Genomic DNA, 12,859 nt, shown 5'->3' on the forward strand with positions numbered 1-12,859 from the left:
CTCCTCAGGTCTCTTCCAACCCCAATTTTTTATGATTCTATGATATGTAAGGCACTTGGTACCCTTTTACTGGGGTAGGAGTGGGAAATGTAGACAGTTGAAGGCCTTAGCTGCCACCAGTCACTATGTATCTATGTACTGAAAGAGAATGATTATATCATAAAGATAGGCATGCTGCTAAACCCCTATGAGAGATAGGCCTTTGGTTATGGAAAACACCTGGGCTGTCAAACAAATTATCTGACCCATTGTGGAAAATACTTTTAAATGTTTTTGTTGTGACTTTACAAGAGATATGGCATGGGAACATGATGTCCATTCCTGCATTTATTTCATTTTATAAAAATAGCTGGAAAGAGTAAACCAAAGGGCAGCTGCAGAGTAGTTTAGTTACACTTATCTCATTAAGGAGTGTGATTGACGAACTAGTAATGAACCCTAACCATCTACTAGCAGTCCTCATTAAATTTTGTGGTAGACCTCCCTTAATTCTTATTAAGATTTATCTCCCAATATTCACATCTAAATCCAATGAAATCCTACAATTATAATTGTTATATAATGCTCTTGAGATGATCCAAAATACATTTTTGGAATTAGAAATAATAATAGCAGGTGCTTTTAAAGTTATAATTGGTGCCACTGACACCCATGATAATGCAGATACCTTTAATGAAATATGGCAAATCCTTCCAGCAGCCTAATGGGATAAGAAACTAAAATAGGATGATGACTCTTGAAATTGATTGTAGAAGAGAATTTTAGAGCACTTAATGGCTGAATGGGCAAAGATGTATCTGGGGCATTCAGATTTGTTATAACTAAAGGAACAAGCATGACAGATTATATATCAATAGAGCCACACTGAAATTTTATCACATGTAGGAAGTGACCACTTCATTCTCTCTCTTAAAACTCCATTAGAATCTTATGGGGAATCTTCCCCAAAATCTGTACAGCTAGCCCCCAAATTAGAAGTAGTTAATAAAAAGAGAATTCAAAGAATGAGTTATGTGATAAAAGCATTTCTGTATTCAAAGTTACTTTCTCAGGCTGCTTATCTCATATTATCCAAGAACAGTACAAGAACCCCAAGAAATAATTAACCAAGATGATGCAACAGCTGCCCTCACAAAAAAGAACATATTTTCTGCAAATAGGTGGCATTGGTGACATAAATTATGTTTTGATGAAGACTGTTCTAAAACTAAAGGTAATTTAATAGATGCCTTGGAAAATGCAAGTACAAAAGTGACTGCTTTCACTTCCAAAGGATCCAGAAGATTGAAGTAGAAAATTAAAAAAAAAAGAGAGAGGAAAAAGAAAAAGAATCAAATGAGTCTATGGGATTACTTGGTAGCTACTGGGAAAAATATTGATAACTGACATTTTAATTAAATTATAGCCAAAGAGACAAAAATGTAGCTTAATTCTTGATGTATATGCTCCTGAAGATACATGGGTCTTGTTTTTTAACAACTTACTCACAAATGGTGAAGGAAATGGTAGCTTCTAGCTGACAGAAATGTTATCTGTTAAGTTACAAGGAGATCATTATTTCACCTCTGAATCTCAAGTAAGATCACATATATTTATACTGAGAAATGGAAAGATGCCCCAGAAATCTTCAACTAATTAACTGACTGGCAGTATTTAATTCTGATCAAAGCATTTAATATTATTATTTTAGAAGGTGTTTACCTGAAGCAATGGAATGAAAAAATAATAGTCCCAATCATTAAAAATGGGACTGCCCTATTGCCCTATGCCCTATTGCCTCATTAGTCTTATGTGTATTCTTGCCAAAATACTTTGGAGACATCTACTTTTTCATCTTCATACATGGATTTCTGAAAATATTATTTTGGGAAAAGTATGTTGGTTTTAGAGAAGTTTATTTCTTCATAGAACTTTGTGCTATTTAGCATCTAAATACATATAAAGATGAAAATATTTGCATGCAGCTTTCATTGGTCTCAAGTAAGCTATTCACTCCATAGACAGCATAGACAGATAATAGTTATGGAAAAAGCCTGGCAATGACATCAAAGGATAAAGATCTCTTGTAATTAACTGTTAATTAGAGCCCCTCTGCACACACAGGAAAGGTGGACACTACTTGTGACATGCCTCCTGCTATGCCACAGGTGCATTGCAGGAGGCACGATGGTGGGATCATGAATCAGATCCCATCACACCTTCTTACTGCTGGTGCTGGGGGAGCCCCCCTGCACCAGCAAGAAGTAAGCTCCTGGGGCTGGAAGCCCCCCCCAGCTCACCTGGGCTCCCAGCTGTAAGGGTTTCCCAGGGGTCCCTGCAGACTGCAGCTCTTATGGAGCTCCCCTGCATCTGTGATTGCCCCAGCTGCAGTCTCCTGGCTGTGGAGGTGCATGGTACACCCCTGCACCTGGAAGTCCTGTTAGCTTTTGGGACTTCGAGCTGTGTGAGGTCTTGTCTTACCAATCTCATCTCCTTCTATGAACAGGTCTCTTGCCACCTAGACATGGGAGAGAAGGTCGACCTTATATACCTAGACTACCAAAAGGCTTTTGATCTAGTATCCCATGACATCCTTGTATAAAAATTGGAAGATTGTGGGCTTAACTGCTCAACAGTTCAGTGGCTGGAAAACTGCCTGCATTGTAGGACCCAGAGAGTTCTCATGAATGGATCTGTGTCATCCTGGAGAGAAGTGGCCAGTGGTGTCCCTCAGTGGTCTGTGCTTGGACCAGTGCTTTTCAACATCTTTATCAATGATCTGGATGCTGTGGTGAAAAGCTCGCTGACCAAGTTTGTGGATAACGCCAAGTTATGGGGGAGCGTGGTCATGCCTGCAGATACAGGTAGACCTGGACAGGCTAGAGAGCTGGGCAGACTGGAACCAGCTGAAGTTCAACACTCAGAAGTGTAAGGTGCTCCATCTGGGGGCAAACAATCCTTAACATACCAACAGGCTCAGTGGCGACAATTTGACTTGCACGGCGGGAAGGGAGGTAGTGATCGACCATTGCATGAACATGAACCAGAAGTGCGATGTTGTGGCCAGCAGGGCAAACAACATGCTGGCATGCATTAACCACTGCATCTCCTGTAAAATTAAGGAATTGATACTCCCACTGTACTCCGCACTAGTGAGAAGAGCCACCGTATGAACAGGGACTTGTAAGACAAACCATATGAGAAGAGAATGAGGGACTCGGGCCTCTTCAGCCTACAGAAGAGCAGACTGAGAGGGGACTTGGTAGCAGCTTACCGTTAGGTCAGGGGAGTACATCAAGAACTCAGTGGACAGCTGTTCATCAGGGCACCCCTTGGGAAGAACAGGAGGAATAGATACAAACTTCTGGAAGGCCATGAAAGGCTCAATTCCAGGAAAAATTCCTTCACAGTCAGGGTGTCCAGACTGTGGAATAAACTCCCTCAAGTGGTGGTGCAGTCACCTACCCTGGAAATCTTGAAAAGGAGACTGGACAGTCACCTCACCGGTGCCACTTGAACCCAGTTGTCTTTTCCTGCCTAGTGCACAGAAACTGGAGCCAATGATCTACAAGGTCTCTTCCAGCCCCTAACAATCTCTGAATCTATGAGCTGGGAACTTCCAGGCTTGGGGGCACATAGGCCCCTCCAGCTGAGAGCTCTGATCAGCTAATGGGGCTCCCAGCCACAGGGGCCCCTGGCCACACATTCCATTAATGATGTGATAAGAAGCAGCTACACTTATTTCACATATTTTGTGGAATAACTTTGTAGCTTATTCCTCTTTTTATTATGCCATTAATTGACTGAATGTGTGGCAGGACGATTATTACTAACTGGTTAATTATGCCTTAAGTGTAATGAATAGATGGGGTCTGACTATTCAAACACAGCATATAAAGTGTGTTACATAATTGGCAGTGCCCTGTCCAATAGTTTCCCAACTAAGACAGGGGTATGGCAAGGATGTCTGCTTGTTCCGCTACTTTATTTATTTTTGAACAATCTAAAATAGATGCTAACAGTGAATCAGTTCCATGCACTCTGACCCTATCCCCTTCCTGCTTTATGCAAATGAAGCATTTATAATGGCACAATCCCAAATAGTCCTCCAAAGATTTGTAGAAGCTTTTCAGCAGTAATGTACCTCAAATGGTTTTGAAATCAACACAGCTCAAATCAAGTAATTGGTTTTAGGGAATGAATGGTTTGGTTTTTGAGTAGATGTCTGAATGGTTTTTGAGTTTTAGAGTAGATGGCTTCCTTTAAATACCTTGGAATCTACTTTGGCAACAATCTGAGCTGGAATAAGCACATTGAAAATGTAAATACGAGAACAAAACATGCATTTGGCAGAGTTTACTGTTTTACAATGAGAAGGGCAAAGGTTCTTTAAGTGCTAAAGGTCTATAGATGCCAGGTAGAGTTCATTTTATTGTATGGAGCAGAATTTTGGGTTACTGACCCTATGGACCATGCAAAACCTGAAAAGATTTCTAATTACTTTTTAAGGCAAATTTATCTCTAAATCAATATTGGGTTGTGTGGGGAGAGGAGGCATGCACTCTAAAATGGGACTGATAAATGTGAGCACTTTAGCTCAATTAAAAACCCTAAACTACGGGATTAAAAATTAGATCTTTTAGACCAATAGATACCCAAGGAAATGCAAGCTAGAAGCCTCTCCTTTGCCAAATAAACCCTGATTTGGGTAGTTAAATAACATCTACATTCTTCTCCAGATGAATGGACTGGGAAATGTACTGAGATTCACTGAGTCAATATTTCCTCTATACTTAAAACAAGACATCATTTTAAGAATTAAAAGTGCCAGCACGCATGCCAGTAGTAAGACCATCTCAAACTTCCACTTTTAAAAGGTTAAAAAAAATACTCTTTTGGCCTTGAAACCTACCTGTTTATGGTGTAAAACTAGAAACAATGAGAAGCCATTGCTACACTGAAATTCACTCTAATGAGATTTTCAGTTGTCATGGGCATTTGGTGTTGGATCGTATTGGGACAAAATATGCTCTTGTGGGAGGAATGAGATAGATTATTTAAATCACTATTTGTGGTCTTGTTTGTTTTTTGAAGAACTTAGAGGAAAATGGATCTCTCTATTAGTGGGAAATTTTAAACACTGGGTTAATGAAGGAAAAGCATCTGTCTTCTTTCTAACACTTCAGAGACTTTCCTATACACCTTAGGCTTATTTGTGTTTGGGCCATAGGGCCTTAATACATGTTATACTTTGAGCTGCTCAGATGTTGAATAGTATAGGTGCTAGCTCAAGTTTTCAACAGTCACACCTTAAAGCTAAAAATGTTTTCTGACAGCCCCTACCTGAACCACTGTAACTTGCCACTAGACGGCTGGTGAGCAGGGGCCAGATTAGGAGCTATGGCTGTGAGTCGCCCCTGCAGGGCTGGTGAGCCAGGACAGGCTTCTATCCCTGCTCTAGGTGGGGCCGTGTGAGAGACGGTTGTGGGGAGGGGGCACATGATGGTGGAAGGTGGAGCGTTAATGGGATGTTGGTGGGTAATGAAATGGGAGGTGGAAATGAAGTGGGGATGGGGAAAGGGTGGTTAAATGAAAGAAGTCAGACACTGAAGGAACTGGGATTTGAGATTAGGGTGTGGGAGGTGCTGGTTGTTCTTCTTGGGATGTCTGGGAGGTAGGATCAGTGAGGGAAGGCACTTAACGGGGGAGCTACTGCCTCTGCCCCAGGAACAAACCTCCAGCTCATGGGGACCTGATCTGCCCCACTATCTTGTCATCTCCCCCACCCCCCTGGACTCCACTCCCAGACCCATTCATGCCCTACAGCCTAGATAGCTGGCATGGGCTCTGCAGGACATTTGGATGGGGCTGCATTCCTGGGTGTAGGAAGGTCACATAGATCGGAGATAAACTTGCCCTAGCGGGGTGTAACTTTTAGTCACCTAAAGTACGCTTAAAACTAATTTCAGGTGTTAATGTGTGGACAATCCAGGGAGTAAGAGTTTCAGGAGCTATCCAAAATTACCATGTGTCAAGGCCCTAATAAGGCCCTTACTTTCACAAAAAAATTATGGCTAAAATGAAGTAGAAGTAGAATCATGTTTTGTTTTAATGTTCACTATGTCATTTTATCTTTAATATCATCATACACTATGTTCTGTTTTCATTTTCTATAAACATGTAGAATAGAAAATCTTAGGGCATTTTATTAGCAAAAACCATACATTTATAAAAATATTATTTAATTCTATATAAAGTTAATCTCTCATTTTATTGTATTGTTTTGGTGACAGTTGTAAATAAACTACTATTGCTACACAATATGCAAGCTGAAGACAGATAAGTTTTAAAATGGTGCAACGGAGATCAGAATTTTAGGTAGAGTTTGTCACTGGATACTTTTCAAATGGAACATAGGCAACATGAGAAAGAAAACTTACGTGAAGTTTACTGGTGTTAGGAAATGATTTTTCTTATTGATTTGAAGTTTAGAATGAACATCATCATAGACAAAACAATTAAATGATGTTGACACCCTTGCTGTTGAATAGCAAGATTGGTTTGTTCTCTGAGTGCAAAAGTGGCTAAATTGACCTTATATATTTAGGAGTTAGGCATTCATAAGAAAACAAAACTTTCCCCATTAATTTCCCACCCTGACTGGTTTTACCACATTGCACTTGAAAAGTAAGATTCTGAAAATGTTTTTCAAGGGTCTGTTCCTTTGTTAAAAGAAAGATCTGCTTTTAAGTACCTTAGAATGGGCTAGAAAAGAGAATTTTAGTACATGTGAAAGGCAGTAGGTCACTAACTTATTTAACCCAGATAGCAGTGCAGGATAGTACCTTAGGGTTCCTGTAGACATGTGGAACACCTGCATTACAACGTGTCAGAGCAGACTCAGTTAACTGAATGTGCTCTTTCAGCCTTGGCATCTTGTGTATTCAGTATCCCCATGCTTGAAAATGGTGGTGGGGGTACTTTAAATAAAGCTCATAAAACAAGCTTTAGTTAAAGTGCCACCACCACCGTTTTGAAGCACTGGATGCTAAATATAAGAGCCACTCTAAGTAAAGTGCTCCCCCTCACCTGACCCCCAGAGTGTGTGTAAAGATGCCCTTTTAGACTAACTCATTTAAAGAGGGATGCATTTTTGTATAGTATAGTCTACTCCCTTATGGCATCTGATAAAGTAGGAGGAATGGAAGGTATGAAAACCAGAAGTTACAAATATATTTTGTAATCTGATCTATTGTGTGCACTAGAATGTTTCTTTAGAAAAGAAACTATTTTAGTAATAAAACATGATTTTATTTATTATTTCTTCCCTCTTTGAGCATTTGGTGCACTAATGCATTATATAATTCTAAAAGGAAAACACCGATCTAAGAATCTTACTAGAAGTAGCTTACAGGAAAATGCACGTACCCTGGAAAATGTGGAGAAGTTACTTTGAACCCTGGTATTCAAGTAAGGATAGAGTAATAATAATAATAATAGAGTAATAAAAATATGATTAATACTATCTACAGCTCTAACTCAGTCCCCACTTATACCCACCCTCCTCCTGTATTGAATTTAATGGAAAATAACTAAGGATAAAATTTAGCTTCTTGTTATTGAAATAGCATCAGAATAGAAAAAAGAAACACATTTTTCTGTACATTGTTCAGAACTTATTACAATAAATTGTATATTAGTTACAAATAGCAAATGTCATGTGTAGAGTCATAATTCCAGAGCACAGTTGAGTATTTTCCTTGTCAAGCATTAACATAATTGCACAAAAGGATCTTACCAGGTTTGCAATGATGTAATGGTAGCCTTTAACATGCTTTCCAACACTCACAATCTGTAGGGGGGAAAGAAAGCAAACTAGGTAATATTGTACTGCTTCAGTAAATCATTAATCATCAGCTGGACATACATTATTAGATATATAACTCTTTTGACATTTTGTTAAGATTTTTTTTTACCACCAGAATGATTAAGGTAGCTATAATTTTCCTAATGCCTAACCATTAGAAAATGAAACAGCTAAAATAATCAACTGATAGTTTTGCAGTCCCAATGCCTTCCATGTGCCTGAACATTTTACTGCTGTATATTATTTTATCAAGTGTAGTAATTCCTTACAGAATACAAACCTAAAAGCAGGCAGTCATGTATTATACAGAAAGCCTAAATGCCATTTTGGCTTTTCTGTTTTAAATATTGTACTGGTTGTGAATTACTTTGTATTTTTAACTCTTAGGATTGGATTTCTCTGGGTTAAATTACAAGAACTTAATTCAGTTTTTCTACCACAAAACTGAAGTCAACAGCAAGAGATGAGTGAGAGCTAAATAAGAATGGAATACTAGATTGTATGGCACAGCTTGGAGTTCTCTGGCCATTTTGGAGGGCAATTTTTGACTGGTCCTTTCACAGGGCTTGCAAAATGTCAGGTAAACCCCTTGCATAGTCCAACCACATCTCTTATGTGCAACCAAAGGAGCTAGGCAGAAGAGATAGGGACAGACATTCAAAAAGCTGGAGCTTTTTAATTCAATCTTTGCAGGTTAATCTAATCTGCCTGGATAGAACCAATTTACAAGTGAATAAGCATTCACTGTTAACTCTGGAAATGCAGGCACATGCCTGCAGTGGCTCAGGCCAGAAGCTGGAGGGCACTACAGTGCACCCCCAGCTGCAAGGAAGCTGTGCTGGTGGGGGAGGTAGGGCATGGCCAGCCCAGGCAGTAGCCTAAAGTGAACTGGCCAGGGAGGGGGTTTAATTCCCACCTCTCCATCCCACCAGCATGGATCTGAGCCAGAGTCTGCTGGGAGCTTCCTCATCACCACTCCAGTGGCAGGGGCATGGGTGCAGCCAGAGGCCAGCTACATTGGCTCCTTAGGCAAGGGGGCAGAAAGGGGGTTTATCCTGCCACTTGCCCCACACAGGGAGTGATTGGTGGTAGCGGTCGGTGTTGGCAGACCCCACTGTTGTGCCCTGGGGGCAGAGGGGGTAATAACCCCACTCCCTGACCACCTGCCTAAGGGGCCAAAGCCAGTTGGTCTCTGACAAAGCCTGTCTCCTCCCCCCCGCTCCTGGAGTGGTGAGGGAGGAGCAACCCTGATGCAGGCACCACCCTCTGTTATGGTGTCTGGAGCATGAGACTCTTCCTGGTGGTGGGGACAACACTGCGGGTGGGGGCAGGGTAGGGAAAACTGCTGCAGACTGCATAGGGTGAGCCTGCATGGGATGAACAGCAGCATGCTTGCATGGGGAGAGCAACAGCGGTGATAGGAGGGCTTGGGGGACTATGGCCACCACTCTGAGCCCCAGTGCCGCTGCTTGCCCCAGGTATTCTGCAGCTGCTCTGACCCCCCACCCCTGCCCACAGCATGCTCTTCCCAACCAGGAAGAGGCTCGTGCTCCCTGGACACCATGACAGGGCATGCTGCCCCAATCAGGGGCCCTGCCCCCTCGCTACTGCAGCAGCAGGGGTGGGGGTGCAGCCAGAGGCTGGGGAGCTGGGCCCTTTAGGCAAGGGGGTAGGGGGGAGGTTATTCCCCCAGCCCGCTGGCATCTGGTGGAGGGGGCAGGGAAGGGGCTTATCCCGCTGCTCACCCCATGTAGGGAGAGATCAGTGGCAGTGATTATGTCTGGCAGACCCTGGCTACAGTTCCTTAGGAATGGAGAGGGGAATAACTCCCCTCCCTGCCCACTTTGTCTCAGGGACCATGCTGGCCTGCCTCTGGTCATGTCTCTACCACTGCAGCAGTGAGGGGGGAGTGCCCAGCAGACCCCAGCTAGGGTCTGTACCGGTAGAACAGGGAGGGGGGAAATAAACCCCTTCCCCGGCCAGTTCACTCCAAACTACTGCCAGACCTGGCCATGCACCCACTGCTGGAGCAGCCAGTGGAGAAATACCTCACAGATCAGTGCTGGTGGGATAGGGGAAAGGGGGGGGGATAAACCCCTTCTCTGCTCCCTTCCAGGGTCAGCATCTGGCCAGACCCCCACCCCTGCCTGTTCCTGCTCTGGAAAGGGAGCACAGAGGCAGAGCCATCCCTGTTCCACTGAAGCAGAGAGCAGAGCCCAGCCCAGAGAGCATGCTGGGGTGGTAGGAGATTCTGGTTTAACTTAAACCAGGAAAGGGTCTGGGACAGAAGTTGCATAAACCAGTTTGAGCTCAATCAGTTAAGTCTGACACTATATTCAACCAGGTGCATCTCAAACCAGCTTTGGCCATTTTGAAACTGATTTATGTGCACTGAACGTCTGTTCTGTTACAGGTTTAGCCTGATACATATTCATTATTTCTGTTCATTTACTCACTCACCTCCTCAAAGATTTTGAGCTGCTTTGTAAACACATCCAATATCTGCTGGCTGAGATTCTCCAAGCAGTTTAGGATTTAATAATTAGTGGTGACTCTATGGATCTAGCCCCTATGCTGCTATGAAAAACCTGAAGTCCAGTGCCTGCCCTGAAGAGTTTTCAGTTTCTAGTGCTCAGAGAGCACACACAATGGTCAGAGCACAGGCCAAATATCCCCTAATCCTCACAACTCCCTCGCTTCAGTGCAGCAGATCAAGACTAAGGTTCCATCCATCTTACAAGTGAAGGCTACATGCTGAGATATTATAGTTTGCAGGGTGGTCAACCTAAGAAAAAAACTATTATTGACAATCTGAAAAGTTTTTACTGACAGCCAAACTTTTTTATTAACATGTTTTTACTGGGACCAAATGTAGGGATCTAACACCAACCATGGCAAAAAAGTTTGGCTGTTAGTAAAAAGTTAGCAGATTGTCTGTTAAAAAAAAATCTTGGGTTGGCAACCCTGGAACTGAATGATTAAAATAAAATTTAAAAAAATCTTAAGACTTCCCTGTCTAGAAAGCAAATGCAACCACCCCCGCCCCTCTAAAATACTAATCCACTCTTCCCCCTTCAAAAAAGTAGTTAATTGCATTTGAAAATAAAGCTTATCATTCCAAGTGGCATTTCAGAGCCACTGCTGAAGGCAAGTCTTGCTTGCCTTCAGAAACAGCATAATGGAAATGTCTTTTTATCCTTAATTGTACTGGGACCTCAGGTGAGAGATTGTGATGGCTGCAACAATGGTTTTACACCATGCTGTTCCCACTCTAGGGGTGAGGACAGCACCCCTACACATCCTGAGACTGACCCTCACACCTTGGCATCCCAAATTGCATCATACTCACCACCCATAGTCCACCCTCCAACCTGACATCCCCTTTAAACCTCAAACCGCCATCTCTTCTCCCCCTGCCCAGCAGCTCCATACTGGCTGTACTGTCTGCCTTCTTGTCCTGCCCAGCCCTGCATACCTTTGGGGTGAGCACGGAGCAGTCATTACAGGCAGGGGACAACAAGGACACACAACAGCAGAACATGGCTGAGGCAGGAAGCAGTAAGTGGCTGACAGACAATTCCCTGCAAGGCACTGAGCCATGCTTCTAACTAGATACCAGGTGGCACTGCTTTGCTCAGTCTGTCCATTGACACTTGAATCTAGCCTCATGCTGACAGCAGCAATGAGCCAGCTCAATGTTCCTTAGTTTTTTTATGGATAGCTCCATTTTCTTTTATGGACTTCATAGGCAGGCATTGTTAGCCTTTTTTTTAAGGACATCCATAAATTTACAGACAGTTGGCAAACCTGATGATTTGGTAAAGAGCAAATAGCAAGTCAGTATCCAGATTAGCTTTGGGAACTGCCTGATTTCCCTTCTTGTCATTATTGTAACAGACTGGTGGGATGCATCCAGATGAGAATGGATGTTTGTTCCCCAGGGACACATAGTGGTGGCGTATCTTGCATCGCTGCTACTTGTCTCTGGAAAATGCCTGTGCTATGCATGCTTTGGTGCATGGTGAGTTACCCTGGGTGCAGTTGGGGAGGCTCCAGCAGCTTACCTGGGCTCCTGGGGGCTTCCTGGGGCTGCAGCAGCAGCAATTCTACTGCATGGAGCCTGGCTGGCAGCTGGAGCATGGCTCTGTGGCCTGGCTGCACTTTTCAGGCAGTATGCACTGCCTGTGCATGCACTGCTCCGCCTTTTTTTCTGCAGGTTTTTTTTTTTGGACCCCTGGATATAGCATGCCCTTGCAGCATGGAGAATGTATAAATGTGTGTTATGTGGTGGATATGGTCATGGAATCCAAAGGATTTGGTATCGGGGTCTATGAAGGAACTGTTTGAACTATTGACTATTTTGAATAGTAAGGTAGTCACAGAAAACCTCTCATCTCTTACTTCTCTTGTCTCCAAAACTATTTTTCTGCTCCATTAATTATAATAACTTGTAGTTTTAAAACATACACTAGGCTGAAACACCATCATGTCAATTAGGCATTTGTCTGCAGCCCAATCATGCTCCCATTAAAATCAGCAATCAAGTTTCCATTTGTTTCACAGGAAAAAAATAAAGCCCTTATGAATGACCTGCATTGTGCATGGTGGAGCATGTTGTTATAGCCTTTTGTAATATGTATAAAAGCTGTCCAACCTTATTTTTGGCATAAGCTGATGGAAATCTATTGGCACTAATGGTGTTGCAATGATGCCATTGATTACGATGGCATTATAGCTTTACTCCCAGTGGTCATGATTTGTAATATAGGGCTATATATCCTTCCATAATACAAAGAAATTGATAAAACTAGAAAATCCTATGGTAAATAAATAATGTAGAACAGTTCAAATAAAACATCCACTTTTAAATATGATATTGAAGGCCAAAGCTACAGTAAAAAACTCTGGGCCAGCTTGTGCTTGTGTAAAATACTGTAACTCTACAAAGAAGCTCACTGAAGTCGATGCAGCTGTGATATTTATATCCTCAAAGGATCTGTCTCTATATCATTT

At 42.4% G+C, this 12,859-nt stretch overlaps 1 protein-coding gene across 4 annotated transcripts in view; it reads right to left on the minus strand.

Moving 5' to 3' along the window:
• GRIA4 (glutamate ionotropic receptor AMPA type subunit 4) overlaps positions 1–12,859 on the minus strand; it is a 418,357-nt gene that overhangs the window by 114,222 nt on the left and 291,276 nt on the right. For all 4 annotated transcript variants that reach the window (XM_019530259.1, XM_019530260.1, XM_019530261.1 and 1 more), the window contains exon 5: positions 7,778–7,831. In XM_019530259.1, the coding sequence (XP_019385804.1) occupies positions 7,778–7,831 (54 nt within the window). The remainder of the gene's footprint in view (positions 1–7,777; positions 7,832–12,859) is intronic.

This window comes from Crocodylus porosus, unplaced genomic scaffold (assembly GCF_001723895.1).
Source record: "Crocodylus porosus isolate Cpor-Errol unplaced genomic scaffold, CroPor_comp1, whole genome shotgun sequence".
Classification (NCBI taxonomy): Eukaryota; Metazoa; Chordata; order Crocodylia; family Crocodylidae; genus Crocodylus; species Crocodylus porosus.